The 14,765-nt window shown below is 36.5% G+C and overlaps 1 protein-coding gene across 8 annotated transcripts in view; it reads left to right on the plus strand.

The window, feature by feature from the left end:
- atp8a1 (ATPase phospholipid transporting 8A1) overlaps positions 1-14,765 on the plus strand; it is a 332,891-nt gene that overhangs the window by 192,414 nt on the left and 125,712 nt on the right. For all 8 annotated transcript variants that reach the window (XM_087281952.1, XM_087281950.1, XM_087281956.1 and 5 more), the window contains one exon: positions 11,614-11,678. In XM_087281952.1, the coding sequence (XP_087138078.1) occupies positions 11,614-11,678 (65 nt within the window). The remainder of the gene's footprint in view (positions 1-11,613; positions 11,679-14,765) is intronic.

Here is a 14,765-nt window from a genome sequence, read left to right on the forward strand (position 1 = left end):
TTTAATTTAAAGTATGGGCAAGTAAACGTATTCGTACTAATCTTCTTGTGTAATAGAATAAATGCAACTTTCAGAAAAATCTCTCCTATTAAGATTTTGCCTTTAGTCATTGATTATTAATATTCTAACAACATTTTAACTGAATAGTTGATTTAGCATTGTACATTTCTGGCACTTAAAATATATTTGGATTTATTGTTATTATTATTATTATTATTATTATTAGTAGTAGTAGTAGTAGTATCAAAAGTCAAATAAATGTTCCATAGCATTTTATTCAAATCTTTATAGCACAAAAATGTTTTAATAAATGAAGATTTCTTCAAAATGCTTTTATGGTCTACACTAAAGGGAGCATTGACTTGTTATGATTGATTGTTTATTATTGATTTAAATGTTTTTCTTTCCTTTGTGTCTTTTGAGCACAGAGCAAAATGTAGTTTGTCTTAAATGCTTGTATTTGTGCTGGCCAGAACTCCCTTGGAGAGGAGATCTTGTATCTCAATGGGACTATCCTGCTAAAATAAAGAATACATTCATTTAATTTAGGATAAATTCATCAACAAATAATTCAGTTTTTATAAATTTTCATAAATCATCTTTTTTATTGTGCATTGAAGAATTTGCAGCAAAAAAAAAAAGATTTCTGAAAACAGAGAAAAGTATTTTTTAAAGTAATTTTTTTAATTTATATATATATATATATATATATATATATATATATATATATATATATATATATATATATATATATATATATATATATATATATATATATATATATATATATAATACATAAAATGTATATCTAAGTGCATTACAATTTAGGTGTAAATGCAGATTTGTTCCTATAGCAGTTCGTCTTCCCTCACTGACATTAACCAGTGTTTCTCTCTAATTTAAATGCTCAAAAATATACACTCGTATCGTTCTGCAGACCTCTCAAATAAACACAGGCCTTCCTGACCAGCCATCTGTCGCACAGGTACACGGTATTCGGTTTCTGTCCTCATCTAAAAGCTGACGCAACACACGTGTCCTCGTCTGTCCTGCAAAACTGCTGTCCAGCATTAGCCCATCTGCTGTGAGGCTTTCTAACAGGCCTCATGTTAAACACTCGGGTCAAAAAAACACACTGACAGAGCTCAGTCTGTGGCTGTTGACCAGCGCTGATCCTGAATCAGCTCATTGTGTCCAGCTGAAAACGCACTTGCTCTGAGAGGAAGAGTTTTTACTGGACCTCCTCTTGGCTGCACTGCTCTAAAGTAAAGACAGCTCTGTCTGTGTTTACCTTGTGGCTTTTTTTTTTGCTTTTTGTAATTTATCATTTGGTTAAATTGGAGGATGACAAGAGACATGGGTTTCAGAATCTGTTGCCAGCGTCGTTAAATGTGTCTGAGGTGGTGTGGAGTAATGGAGAAGACCAGCAGTATGCAAACGTAATATTTTACTTCAAGTAGCCACTAATATTTTCTTGCATAACAACCTGTACAGTGTGTGCTGTGTGAGAAAATATGAAGTATTCAATAAAATAAAAAGTACAGTAACTGGTTTAGTTAAATATTGCGGTCACACTTTACAATACGTTTTTATTAGTTAATGTATTTACTAACATGAACTAATAATCAGCAATACTTGTACAGCATTTACTAATAGTTCAACTAATGTGTTATTAAAATACAAATTCATTCATTCATTCATTTTTCCTTCGGCTTAGTCTCTGTTTCAGAGGTAACCACAGTGGAATGACCCGCCATCTATTCCAGCATAGGTTTTACACAGTGGATGCCCTTCCAGCCACAGCCCAGTACTGGGAAACACCCATACAAACTAATTTATACTCACAATCATACGCTACGACCAATTTAGTTTATTCGATTCACCTATAGCTCATGTGTTTGGACTGTGGAGGGAACCTACAGTAACACTGGGAGAACATGCAAATGCCAACTGGACCAGTCGGGAACTCGAACCAGCGGCCTTCTTGCTGTAAGGCTAACCACTGAGCCACCGTGCCGCATAAAATGCAAATTCTTGTTGCTTAGCATTACAGTAGTTAATGCACTGTGAATAAAAAAATAAACATATTAAATAACATATAACGAATCTTTTCGGAAAAAAAAAAATTATTTAATTTCCAAAGGTAAGAAAATGGATTTTAGGTTGTCATTTTACAAGAAATTATAACAAATTGTTAGAAGATCTAAACAGTGTTGTTGTTGTTGTTGTTAAATTGAAAAAATAAATAAATATAAATATATATATATATATATATATATATATATATATATATATATATATATATATATATATATATATATATATATATATATATATAGAGAGAGAGAGAGAGAGAGAGAGAGAGAGAGAGAGAGAGGACAATGATTTTTTTTTAGAAGTTAATTGTATTGTACAAGTTATTAAATAGTTATTTGCTCAAATAATAAAAAAAGAAGAACTCCACGATGATGTTATAAAGACTTTCAGAAAAAGAAAAAAAAAATAGTTTGAGACTGATGACAGCAGCCAGAGGGGAGAATTACGTCAAATTTACTGTCCTGCTCCCATAGATGCTGCATTCGAAACGCCTCGCACCAGCAATTCATTTTTGTAATTTGAAGCAAATATGATACACAACATACATAAATACATATAAATGTTCATATTTTTTTAAAAATCGAAATATTAAAAACTTTCAAGAATTTAAGATGCTGATGACCAATAAACGTCATAACAGTCTTGTGAAAAGGGTCCATTAAGTCTTTCTTTTATTGTTGTCATGAAACATCTTTAAATACATACACTCTATAACTTTAGAATATTTAAATATTATAAAATAATTTATTTAATAAAACAATGAAATAATATTTCACCAAAATAAATATGATCATGCCTGGATTTGTAACTACTTAACTAAAACAGTAAGGTCTGACTTTGCTTAGACGAAAGTCTTGTCACTTAAAATAAATGATATACAGTATAGAATATAAAGTCATGGTGCAGGAGAAGAATTAATATTGTATTATATATATATATATATATATATATATATATATATATATATATATATATATATATATATATATATATATATATATATATATATATATATATATATATATATATATATATATATATAATGTATTGGACTGCATCCATACATCTCTGCAGTGACTCAAATAACTTATTAATAAAGTCATCTGGCATGACGAAGAAAGCATTCTTGCAAGACTCCCAGAGTTCATCAAGATTCTTTGGATTCATCATCAGTGCCTCCTCCTTCATCTTACCCCAGACATACACCACAATGTTCATGTCTGGTGACTGGGCTGACCAATCCTGGACCACCTTGGCCTTCTTTGCTTTCAGGAACTTTGCAGTGGAGGCTTAAGTATGAGGAGCGCTATTCTGCTGAAAAATCTGCCCTCTCCTGTTGTTTGTAATGTAATGGGCAGCACAAATGATTTGATACCTCAGGCTGTTGATGTTGCCATCCACTCTGCAGATCTCTCGCATAACTCCATTCTGAATGTAACTCCAAACCATGATTTTTCCTTTACCAAACTTGACTGAATTCTGTGAGAATCTTGGGTCCATGCGGGTTCCAATAGGTCTTCTGCAGTATTTGTGATGATTCATTTGAAAACTCGACCTTCTGCCACTTTTCAAATGATCAACTAGAAGTCAAGTTATTATTTGTTGCTCTTACAACTGAGATCAATGACAAGACTTTTGTCAGATAGTGTATATTTATACAGTGCTTAGCAAAAATTAGTAAAACTCCTTTTGAAAATGAATATTTTTATCGATTTGTCAGTAAATATAGGCAATATTTTTGCAAAATTTTTAATCAAAAACTTTATTAATCGATAATAGCCATTAAAATAAATGTTTTGGCACCTAATATCTTTAGGAATAGACAAACGACAAACAAAATGTAAACAATTTTTATATTATTTGTATCTCTTGATTTTTATTTTCTTGTTTATAATAATCATTTTTAATATTGTTTTCCAATATATTAATGTGAGAGTACTAATTTTTTACTGTGCTCCTTTTTTTTTTTACTGTGCTCCTTTAGTTTTCAGTTTTGTCTTCGCTGCTAACTAAGCTAATATACAGTGTATGCACAAATAGTGTGTTTTGGTGGTCAGTCTTATACTGAGCACTATATATTATTTATATCATTGTCATTTTTTAACTATGTAATGTAGCTTTTTTGTGACTTAAGGGAAAATAAATTTCTTTTTTTTAGTCGATTTTAAAACCTAAATGCATACATCAACATCACAGCATGTTTAAAAAAATCTACGGTCCCTCCATTTCCCACCCTTGCGCTCCAAAAACAGATGAAAAACCATCAGAAGTAAAATGAAGCCTGGCTCTGTGCAGTGGAGGGCTGTTTAATCTGGGGTTTGTGGGCACTTAGAGCTGTTTGGCTGCTTTCTCATGAAGCCGCTCCAGTTCTTATTAATGCATAAGACCATTAAGCAGAGGCGGAGTGAGGAAGAGCTGCTTTCCACACTGTGCTCCTGCCGCTGGGCTGTTTCTTCTGGCCGCTGGGTGCCACTGTAAAGCCTCAGTGATTAAAGCCCAAACAAACAGCATGTGGCCAACGCAAACAACTCAACATGCCCTCCTCTCACCCGCAGCCAGTGCCAGCAGACTGAATGAATGAAAACCCACCGGGCAGCAGCAGCAGCACAGAGCCAAACCCACTCCTCCAGATTCTGCTGCGTCATGCAGGTGTCAATAACTGGGTTTCCATCTAGCCTCTGTTAATGCACATTTTGAAGTAACGCATGAGAAGCGGCTGATGGAAATGCTAAGATCACACCCAAAAATTAAATGTACTCGTCATTTACTCTCCCCCAAAATTTTCCATACCTTTTATGAGCTTCCTTTTTCTGTTTATCACCAAAGAAGTTATTTTAAAAAAAAAGTTGTTCGCCTGTAACCATTTACAGGGCTCAATTCACTTTTTTACTTAATAGCACCAGTGCTCCCAACTTCAAAAATTTAGGAGCGTCAGAAAAACTATAGGAGCACTCACCAAAAATAAATGAGCAGCACTGCAAATTGTATATTAAGGGATTTATTGTATTTGAAAACAAAGTCAATAAAGACTAACAAAAGCCAGAAACAGCTATCTAACAAATTCAGAGATGACTTATTGATTATGAATGTCTAATAATTATAAAATATCAATGATGATGATGATGACAATAATACCAACAATGAATTACATTTCTCATTATCATGTTGTCCTAAATGTGCTTAAATGCGAGTTGAATCCTATAAAAAATTCTACTGTTACATTATTAAAAAAAAAATTTATGGTTTGCATCCAGGGCCGGAGCAAGCTGAACTGCCGCTCTGGGCAGAGGACGATCACGCCGCCCTTAAGCCGAAAGTGAATGGTTATCAAGGTGAAGGCTGTTGGAGTGGGGGGGTCGCGGATATAATTGAGGATGCAGGTGGTGAGGGAGGTGTTGCGAACGCAGCCCTCTTTATTCTGCTGCCCTAGGCACGGACATAACTGAGGACGCGGGTGGTGAGGGAAATGTCGCAGACGCCTCCCTAGGCGGCCACCTAGGTTGCCTCTATGGACGCACCGGCCCTGTTTACGTCAAACAAAAACGAAGCGTTGCAGTAAGAAATATTTATTTTTTGTTTTTTTTTCTGAATGCTACCTTAATGTACAAGTGGCTCAAACTCGCTCATTCAGAGGTGGGAACTAGCGGATGTGCAGCAACTTTAATCATAAGGTAAACACAAAACAAAAGTTTCCATCTGGAGCTCCTTCGTGGGACTCGACACTTTGAAACATTCGCTCCATCAAGCTCGTGGCTCTCAGCACCGCCCACACTCAGCACCGATACCAAGCCGACCTATCACAGAACTTGCGCTACATGTCGTAGCAATGTGTAGTTACATTTTTTGAGGCATGCACGTCAGCGTTAGCTATGCGACCACACGAAGGCCGTCCCGGAGCATACGTGTCTGCTTGACACACAAGTATAAATTAGCATTTACTCTGGATAATACTCCCATGATAATATATGTTAAATATTTCAGCTCATCCATCGACATGATTTTTTTTGGAGTACTGTAGGATGTAAAGAAGACCACAACTTCAGCAATTCCACATTTTTCCCCAATGCAGCTTTGTTTGTTGTGAATATGCGCCATCTAGTGGCGAAAATGACACACTGTGCCTTTAATACTCAATGAGAGATGTCTTCATTGCCCCAGTTAAATTTAGCTAGACATTTACATGCCAAGTACACATACAGTTTATAACAAATTTGTTCCATATAATAATTGTTTATATTCTACAATGTTGTACTATAATTTGACTGCTAATTTTAGCTAGCATTTTCAATCTTATAGTGAGGTATGAACAAAGGTCTTTTCCGAAATGCCAGTATGGATGAGGATACATTTTATTTTGAAACACCACATTAAAATGTAATGCTGTAGTGTAAACATAGCATAAATCTACCTAGGGTTTTACTTTACTTAAGCTGGACAGGGATGGGGTGACCTGAGGCTGCCAGCAGTCTGAACGAAGCTGCGGAAACATGTCAGGATTTGGGTTGCTGTCGGGAAAGCAGAGCACTTTTCCACACAGACTGGACATTTTGGTTGAACATGCAAGTTTAAAGTCAACAGAAACGGTTTCTGCTGGAATGACAGGACAGATCAGGACACGGGCACGTTAATACATACTCATTTTTAATAGTCTTGTTGAATTTGGTCATCGTCACATTTCCTTAAGGTGGAAGTGTGTTATTTTGATTGGTTTATATGTGCATATTTTGTGACAAGGCTGCTATTGTGACTTCCAAAGTTGTCCAACTTGTAGCACAGTCAAAGGCTTGGATTTGGGATTTTAGGGTTTAATGTATTGCCTTCTAGCTAGCATTATTTCTTGATGTAAAGTTAAAGTGGACAAGCTTTAGTCATGATGCGGGAGATGGTCATGTTTTTTTATGTAAAGTTGTAGAGTTTTTTTTATTTTTTATTTATGACTTCATTTTTTGCTAACTACCTGTATTTTGTTAAGTGATCCAGAGGAAACTTTTAAAATAAATAAATAAGGAAAACAAAAATGTTAAAACAAGTGTGCACACTTTAAATGTAGTTGTATAATGACACTGATACATTTTTTTTATATTTTGCTGGAAAAATCATGTTTTTTTTTTGCATCCAAAATTGCTTTGTTTATATTTTTGTATAAAATAATAGAAGAAAATATGTATATATGGATTATACATGTAAATAATATTAAAATGCATTATATGGATGGATGTATAAGTAGAAGGATAGATGGATGAATAGGTGGGTGGATGGATGGATGGATTGATGGGTAGAAGGGAGGATGGATAGATGATTGGATGGAATGAAGGATGGATGGATGGATGGATGGATGGTTAGAAGGATGGATGGATAGAATGATGGTTGAATTGATGGATAGAAAGATGGATGGATAGGTAGAAGAATAGATGGATGGATGGGTAGAAGGATGCATGTATTGATGGATGGTCGGATGGATGGATGGATGGATGGATGGATGGATGGATGGATAGATAGGTAAAAGGGTGGTAAAAGGATGGATGGATGGATTAATAGGTAGAATGATGGATAGAATGATAGATGGATAGATAGGTGGAATGATGGATGGATAGGTAGGATAGGATGGATTAATATATGGATGGATGGATGGATGGATGGATGGATGGATTAATATATAGGCGGATAGATGGATGGATAGGTGAAAGATAGAAAGATAGGTGGATGGATAGGTAAAAGCATGGATGAATGGAGGGATGGATAGATAGAGGGTTGGATGGTTTGATGGATGGATGGGTAGATAAATAGATCTAAAAATGTTAGATCGATGTATGGATGGATAGGTAGAAGGATGGATGGATAGATAGGTAAAAGGATGGATGGATGGATGGATGGATAGGTTAAAGGATGGGTACTGTTGATAGATAGGTGTACTGTACAAATATTCTTAAACATTGTTTTTCATATTTTTCATAAACAATAATTATTTTTTATTATTAATCATTTAGACTAATGAAATAATGACATGCATGAAGAACTGAACAACTTGAACATTAGTTCTGACCATACAATTGTTTCTGAGGACTGACAGATGGATGACGGGTGGGGTTTGTTATTTGGAAGAAATAAATACAAAAATATGTCCAGAGCATCCAACAGTTATGAATTCATTTATTATTTCTGACCCAGACTTACAGATGCTTCCAGGGTTAACTCGTATAGGCTGTTGCTATAATCCGGTCAGCTTTATTTGAAATATTGTTGCTAGGAAAAATACATCAGCTCTGTCCAACACAAAATTACTGGATGCAATTTAATATAATAACTACTTTTGGGAATTGCTTGTCCTTTACTGTAACTCTTATTAAAACACTTGATTCCCAGTGGTTCTTTCCATCTAAGTTCATACACACACACACACACACACACACACACACAAACACACACACGTCTCTGTTTCCCCATGGACATCACTCTTAAATACTGAAGTGTCGGCAAACTATTAAACAGCAAGTGGACTCGTTCCGCCCTTTATGTTATTTAGACACGTCCTGATGGATGATGGGATGTCGTGCTTTTTTATCGGGCCTTTGTCAGCCGTCCAGTTGTGATCTCATATGAGCTGCGAAAAGGCACGTTAAACCGTTGTGCGATGTGGGAGTCTGAAACTCAGGTCTGCTGTTAACTTTAATCACAATATGTGCTTTTCACTCCTCAATTAGTCATTTCTTTCATCCGTCCCTGTGGTTACACCTCACATATCTCTGTAGGGCTGAGAAATGACTGCAGTACTACATTGCGGTGAACCATTCGTCATTTGCTTTTTTTCTTGCAAACATACCATGTGTTTTCAGGCTTAGTGAGAGTAGCGAGTTAGTTCAGGGCAGTTGAATAGTGTAATAGAAATAAGGTAAAACTAATTGATCAAATACTTCACCAGAAACATTTTTTTGTATTACAAGTTTTCTAAAAATGTTAATTTATTTGCAATCTGTGATGCTTTTTAAAATACAAATATAAGTTACAAACATTTTAAGAATAAAAAATCTGTACACTGGATGAAGTTGGGTTCAATTTTTTATTTTTTATTTTTTTATAGTCAAAACTTTTACTGAGATGATTTTGGTAATTTCTTTTAATCACTCCATAATTTAGAAAACATTACATAAAGCCAGAAAAGAAATCATTGTGTATATTATTAGGGATATCAAATATGCACACGTCCCTTTGTAAAACAAAACACTTTCAAATCAACGGTGAAGTTTGGTTTATATTAGGGCTGCTGAAGTTTTACATGTACTGTATGCCTCTGTGTAGGTAAAAAAAAAAAAAGTAATTTCAAGAATTCCCACTTAGATATGCTTGACATTTATAGCAGGTTTGGCATGCTGTCCCGGGAGAGAACCCTAAGCTCGGAGATATTTTAGCCCAGGGCTCCCGCCCAGTCTAGAAGCATATCAGGGGATCCGAGATTAGGTAGGTCTCAATCGCTCCCCCTTTAGAAGGGGAGAAAAGGGAGGAGATGGGGTGGAAGGGGGGATTCTTCCAAAAAGAAGATAGAGCAATAAGGAGAAAGTGATCCATTTATATTAAGCTTGGATCATTCTGATTGGATTATTACTGATTACGGATGAGTGGCCAGCAGTGCATGTCACGTGCTCCTCTCGAAAATAGTTTGTGAAACTTCACTTAAAGTATACATTCAAGTATACATTTAAAGTATTTTTATTGAGTTAAAAAAGCCCCCCCCCCGATTAGCTTTTGTACACGCCATTTACAGAGGAGCAAAAGTGCAGGAGACTTTTGGATTCGGGTGTATGTTAAAACAGACAAATACACTGAATAATATGTAAACATCTTCGTCCGCATGTTTTATTTTAAACAGCTAATTTTCGCTTAAATGAGCACAAACAGTTTCTAAAGTATTGGAATGCTTTCATTATAGATCTGTGCATCCTTACAGTGACACCTCTGTTATCAAACAAAACAAAACATGAGATTCATTTGCTGCTCACTTGTTTGATAACAGAGATGTCACTTTAAATCGCGTGTACAGAAGCTGATCTGGGATCAGTTTATTGTACTGAACGCGTCTGTCAGTTAGCGTTATGCATGCATTCACTGGTCCAAAGGTTGCAAATGAAAGGTGGCGATCGACGCACAGCTTTTAAAGCTGATTTATATTCTGCGTCAAGCGCATGCGTATGCTACGGCGCAGCCTACGCGTTGAAGCATAACTCTACGCTGTGGTCGTCGGCGCAAGCTCTGTGATTGGTCGACTTGGTAGCGCTGACAAGTCTGGGTGGGACAGAGAGCTGCGTGAGCCCGATGGAGCCACGTGAAGGAAAGTTTTGTTTTGTGTTTACCCCATAGTTAAAGTTGTTGCACGTCCGCCGGTCCTTGCCTCAAAATGAGCGAGTTTGAGCCACTTGTTTTTTCTGAACGCTTCCTGAATCTACAAAACACCAGCGAAGAAACTCGAACCAGGGGAACATTAACACCTCACTACCAACTAGTGTTTCGAAAGTGCTAATGCAGACCAACAGAGACATCGCGCAGAAGTATAAAATGCACAGCTACGCGCGTTGCATGTGCCGTGGGTTACGCCGGTCACCTGACGCAGAAGTATAAACCAGGCTTTAATGTAAAGAAAGTAGGATAGAATTGTAGGATAGACGGGAGATTTTCGGCAAAACATGAAGGTGTACATGAATAAAGTGAACAGGAAGTGTTTGTGGAGAAACAGTTTTGCGAGAACGCAAAATCTTTGCGAGGGAACGCAAAAACCTTAAAAATATGCTTTCCTATCACTCTTTTTTTTTTTTTCTTCCACCAATTTTTTTCCCAATATTACTACGTCCCTTTCAGGTCTTCTTTGATTATAGATGGCGAAATTTAGCAGAGTTTTTTTCCGCTGTTATAAATTTATTAAAACATTTTTGTTGTAACAATTCCTAATAATAACAAAAAATACTAACTTGTGCATCTCCTGACTTCCCTGTGCAGCCATGCTGCCGTTGTAAATGGTGTATTCTGGGAAATTGTCTTACCCCTTGGTTTTAAGTGTGGTCCTGAAAAAAAATCTCTGTTTTAGGGCTATCTAGCCCTTCCCTTAGCCCTACGTCTTCAAGCTAAAGAGAATTGGGACACCCATACCCCTTCACCTGAATGCACAAAACAAGAGTTAGGGGTAAGGGGATGGGCTAAGATGTAGAATTTGGATTGGGCCTTACCAATTATATTCGATTCATAAAATGAATCCTGAATCTGCTTTATCCATGTCTGTCTCGGTCACTGTGCTGTTTATCTAACTTGACATCGACACTCACGTGGGAACAGTGGCCAGAGAGGACCAGCTCAATGGCATTTAACTTGCAGTTAAGGCACAGGCTGGAGACTATAATAATCTGATGGGTGTTTTGAGCTGAAACTTTACAGACACATTCTGGAGACACAAGACTTATCTTACATTTTGTAATAGCTGTAAATATGTTTTTTTAAGTAATGATTTTTCTTTATTTTTTGTTTTTCCGAAAGGCCACTCCTGCAAGCTGCTCACGAAGAACATGGGCCTGCTGGTGATAAACGAGGACACCCTGGATGTGAGTATTGAGGCGGAGGTTTATGTTTATTTGAAAAAGCAGATCCACGTCAGCATTTGTAAGGCGAGCTCTGACAGGAGATGATGAGATGCGGTCGCTGACGGAGCACTTCAGCATTAAAGCATGTCACGTAATTCCCAGCGAGACTCTTCTAGAACCGTTATAGATTTTAGGGGGGATTTTAACCCATAGCATTTTCCTCAACTTTCTGTCTTTGCTTTTTCTCACTTTTCATTAAGGCTGCATTCCCAGTGTATGGACTGTATTTTTTTTCTTTTAAGTGGCACAAATGGGATATGGTCCACGTACAGTTGAAGTCAGAATTATTAGCCCTCTGAATTATTAGCCCCCCTGTTTATTTTTTCCCCAACTTCTGTTTAACGGAGAGAATATTTTTTTTCAACACATTTCTAATCATAATAGTTTTAATAACTCACTGATAACTGATTAATTTTATCTTGGCCATGATGACCGTTAATAATATTTGACTAGATATTTTTCAAGACACTTCTATACAGCTTAAAGTGACATTTAAAGTGACATTAACTAGGTAATTAGGTTAACTAGGTTAGAGTAATTAGGCAAGTTATTGTAGAATGATGGTTTGTTCTGTAGACTATTGGAAAAATAAAACAGCTTAAAGGGGCTAATACATTTGTCCCTAAAATGTAAAAAAAAAAAAAAATTAAAACTGCTATTATTCTAGCCAAAATAAAACAAATAAGACTTTCTCCAGAAGAAAAAATATTATCAGACATACTGTGAACATTTCCTTGCGCTGTTAAACATAATTTAGGAAAGATTTAAAAAAGAAAAAAAAAATCCAAAGGGGGCTAATAATTTTGAGTTCAACTTGTATATGCAAGCAGAAAAAAAATCAGAAGGATTGCTATTTACTCAGATCAGATTCAGGCCTCATTCATATGTTTTCCAATATGAGTCAGATATGTGCCGTCGTGGCTGCAGTGTAAGCAGATTTTTGCGTATCATTAAGAACAGTAGTGATTCTGATGCTTTGATTTCAGAACTGAGAGTCCCAAACATTAAATCTCATATACAAGGACAAAACATTTTTTGTATATTGTCATAAAGCACAAGTTAATGCATTTAACCATGTTAACAAGAGAAAGAGCAAGCGCAACATTTGCCTTGTAAACAATATCAACTAATAATAGAATTATTGCATATAACACATAGACAAGCTATTTTGGTCAAACTGTGCGTTAATGACGTCTCAAAATAATTATTATTGGGCAAAAAGTAGGGTGGCATGGTGGCTCAGTGGTTAGCACTGTCACCTCACAGCAAGAAGGTCGCTGGTTTGAATCCTAGCTGGGCTAGTTTGCATTTCTGTGTGGAGTTTGCATGTTCTTCCCCTGTTGGCGTGGGTTTCCTCCAGGTGCTCAGGTTTCCCCCACAGTCCAAAGACATGCGGTATCAGTAAATTGGATGAACTTAATTGGTCACAGTGTATGGGTGTGTGTAAATGTGAGTGCATGGGTGTTTCCCATTACTGGGTTGCTGCTGTGTAAAACATATGCTGGTATAGTTGGCAGTTCATTCCGCTGTGGCGCTTAAAGTGCCATGACACCCCCCACTTTCAGTTCAGGTCTACCTCAGAATTTTTTCAAAAGATGCATCATAATGGGCGTGGAGCTCCACGAGCAAAGGGCAGGAATGGGCGTGGCTGGCAGGGGAGAAAGAGGGGAGCGATCAACTGTTGTCAGTCAATTAGCTCACAAAATGAGACAATGTGGAGACGCATGATTTTATAGTTTACAAAGTTAAAATGCAAAGAAATAAACAGTTATTTAATGCCCTGCTACATTTGTTATTCGTAATTTCATACATCCAACCACAATTTATACAATTATAAAGATAATCGTGTTTATATAAACACTAAATGAGGACTTTTCCCTCAATCCCCGGGTCTGAATGCAGACTCAGTGTAGCAGGTCTCTTGCCCTGTCTATTTTAACCGTTAGCCCTGTTGGTAATCTAGAGGATTTAGGAACACAGCAGCACGGCGATGTGTCTAAATGTGAACGAACTCCTGATAAAATATAAAGTCCGCCATCCTCCAATTCTCGTACTGCTCTCCCGACAAAAATGCTTGCTTATGCTAGGATTTCACAGCTTGGCACTGGCAGGTCTGCCTTGCTTTTGGAAAGCACGCGCAGTCATTAATAATTAAGAAGCCGGCTCTTCTCATAGGATAATAAAATTCTTAACTTATGAATACCCTTAGCTAACTCTTAGCTTATGAATAATATTGAGAAACAGACGCGTCATCTTTGCACTTGCAGTTTTGCGCTACGTCGCCAATTTTGATCCGCCCCAAAAATAATTTTAAACCTGGAAGCTGAAATTAGCTGAGAAAAGCTTAAAATTATCCTGTTTTCCCCACAATTAAAGTTAACAGGTGCTAACATTGTCTTAACTGATGCTCAACACACACAAATCTGTTAAAATCTCAAAAAAAAAAGTACTCTAGGGTTTTGTGAAACTTTAACAGAAGATGGCCAAATAGTAACTTTTCCATCATAAACTATAACAAATCAACTTTCAATCAAACTCAGCAGTGTCTAGAAAGAGAAATAAGACTGTACTTAAGGATGTTATATGAAAAAAATTAATCCCTGTGAATTGATGAAATAATTAATGGAGAAAAGATTCAACAGGAATGCTTAAATCATTTTAAATTAAATAGGAATGGAGAAAAGAGTGCGCTTTTATTATCACAGATGTCAGTCAGCCCCCACTCTTTTCATCTTTTTTTTTCATCTTTCATCTTTTTTCCTTCACGTTTTTGCATGTGCATTTTAAATGCAAACATTGGATACAAGTCACTTTTAAATTAAATAAAGTCCAAGAAATTGCATAGTCACAGAATCGAAATTGACCATCAAGATCTGTCATTTATTAGTAGGTAGAAGGGTTTATTAGTAGGGTTACTCTTCAGATTGGCCCTACATTGCCTTGAAAAAATTATGAAGGTTAAGTTCTGGGTGAGGTGGCTCAGTGGTTAGCACTGTCACCTCACAGCAAGACGGTCGCTGGTTCGTGCCCTGGCTGGGTCAGGCTTTC

The sequence above is a fragment of the Danio rerio genome, chromosome 14 (assembly GCF_052040795.2).
Source record: "Danio rerio strain M-AB ecotype USA chromosome 14, GRCz13ab, whole genome shotgun sequence".
Classification (NCBI taxonomy): Eukaryota; Metazoa; Chordata; class Actinopteri; order Cypriniformes; family Danionidae; genus Danio; species Danio rerio.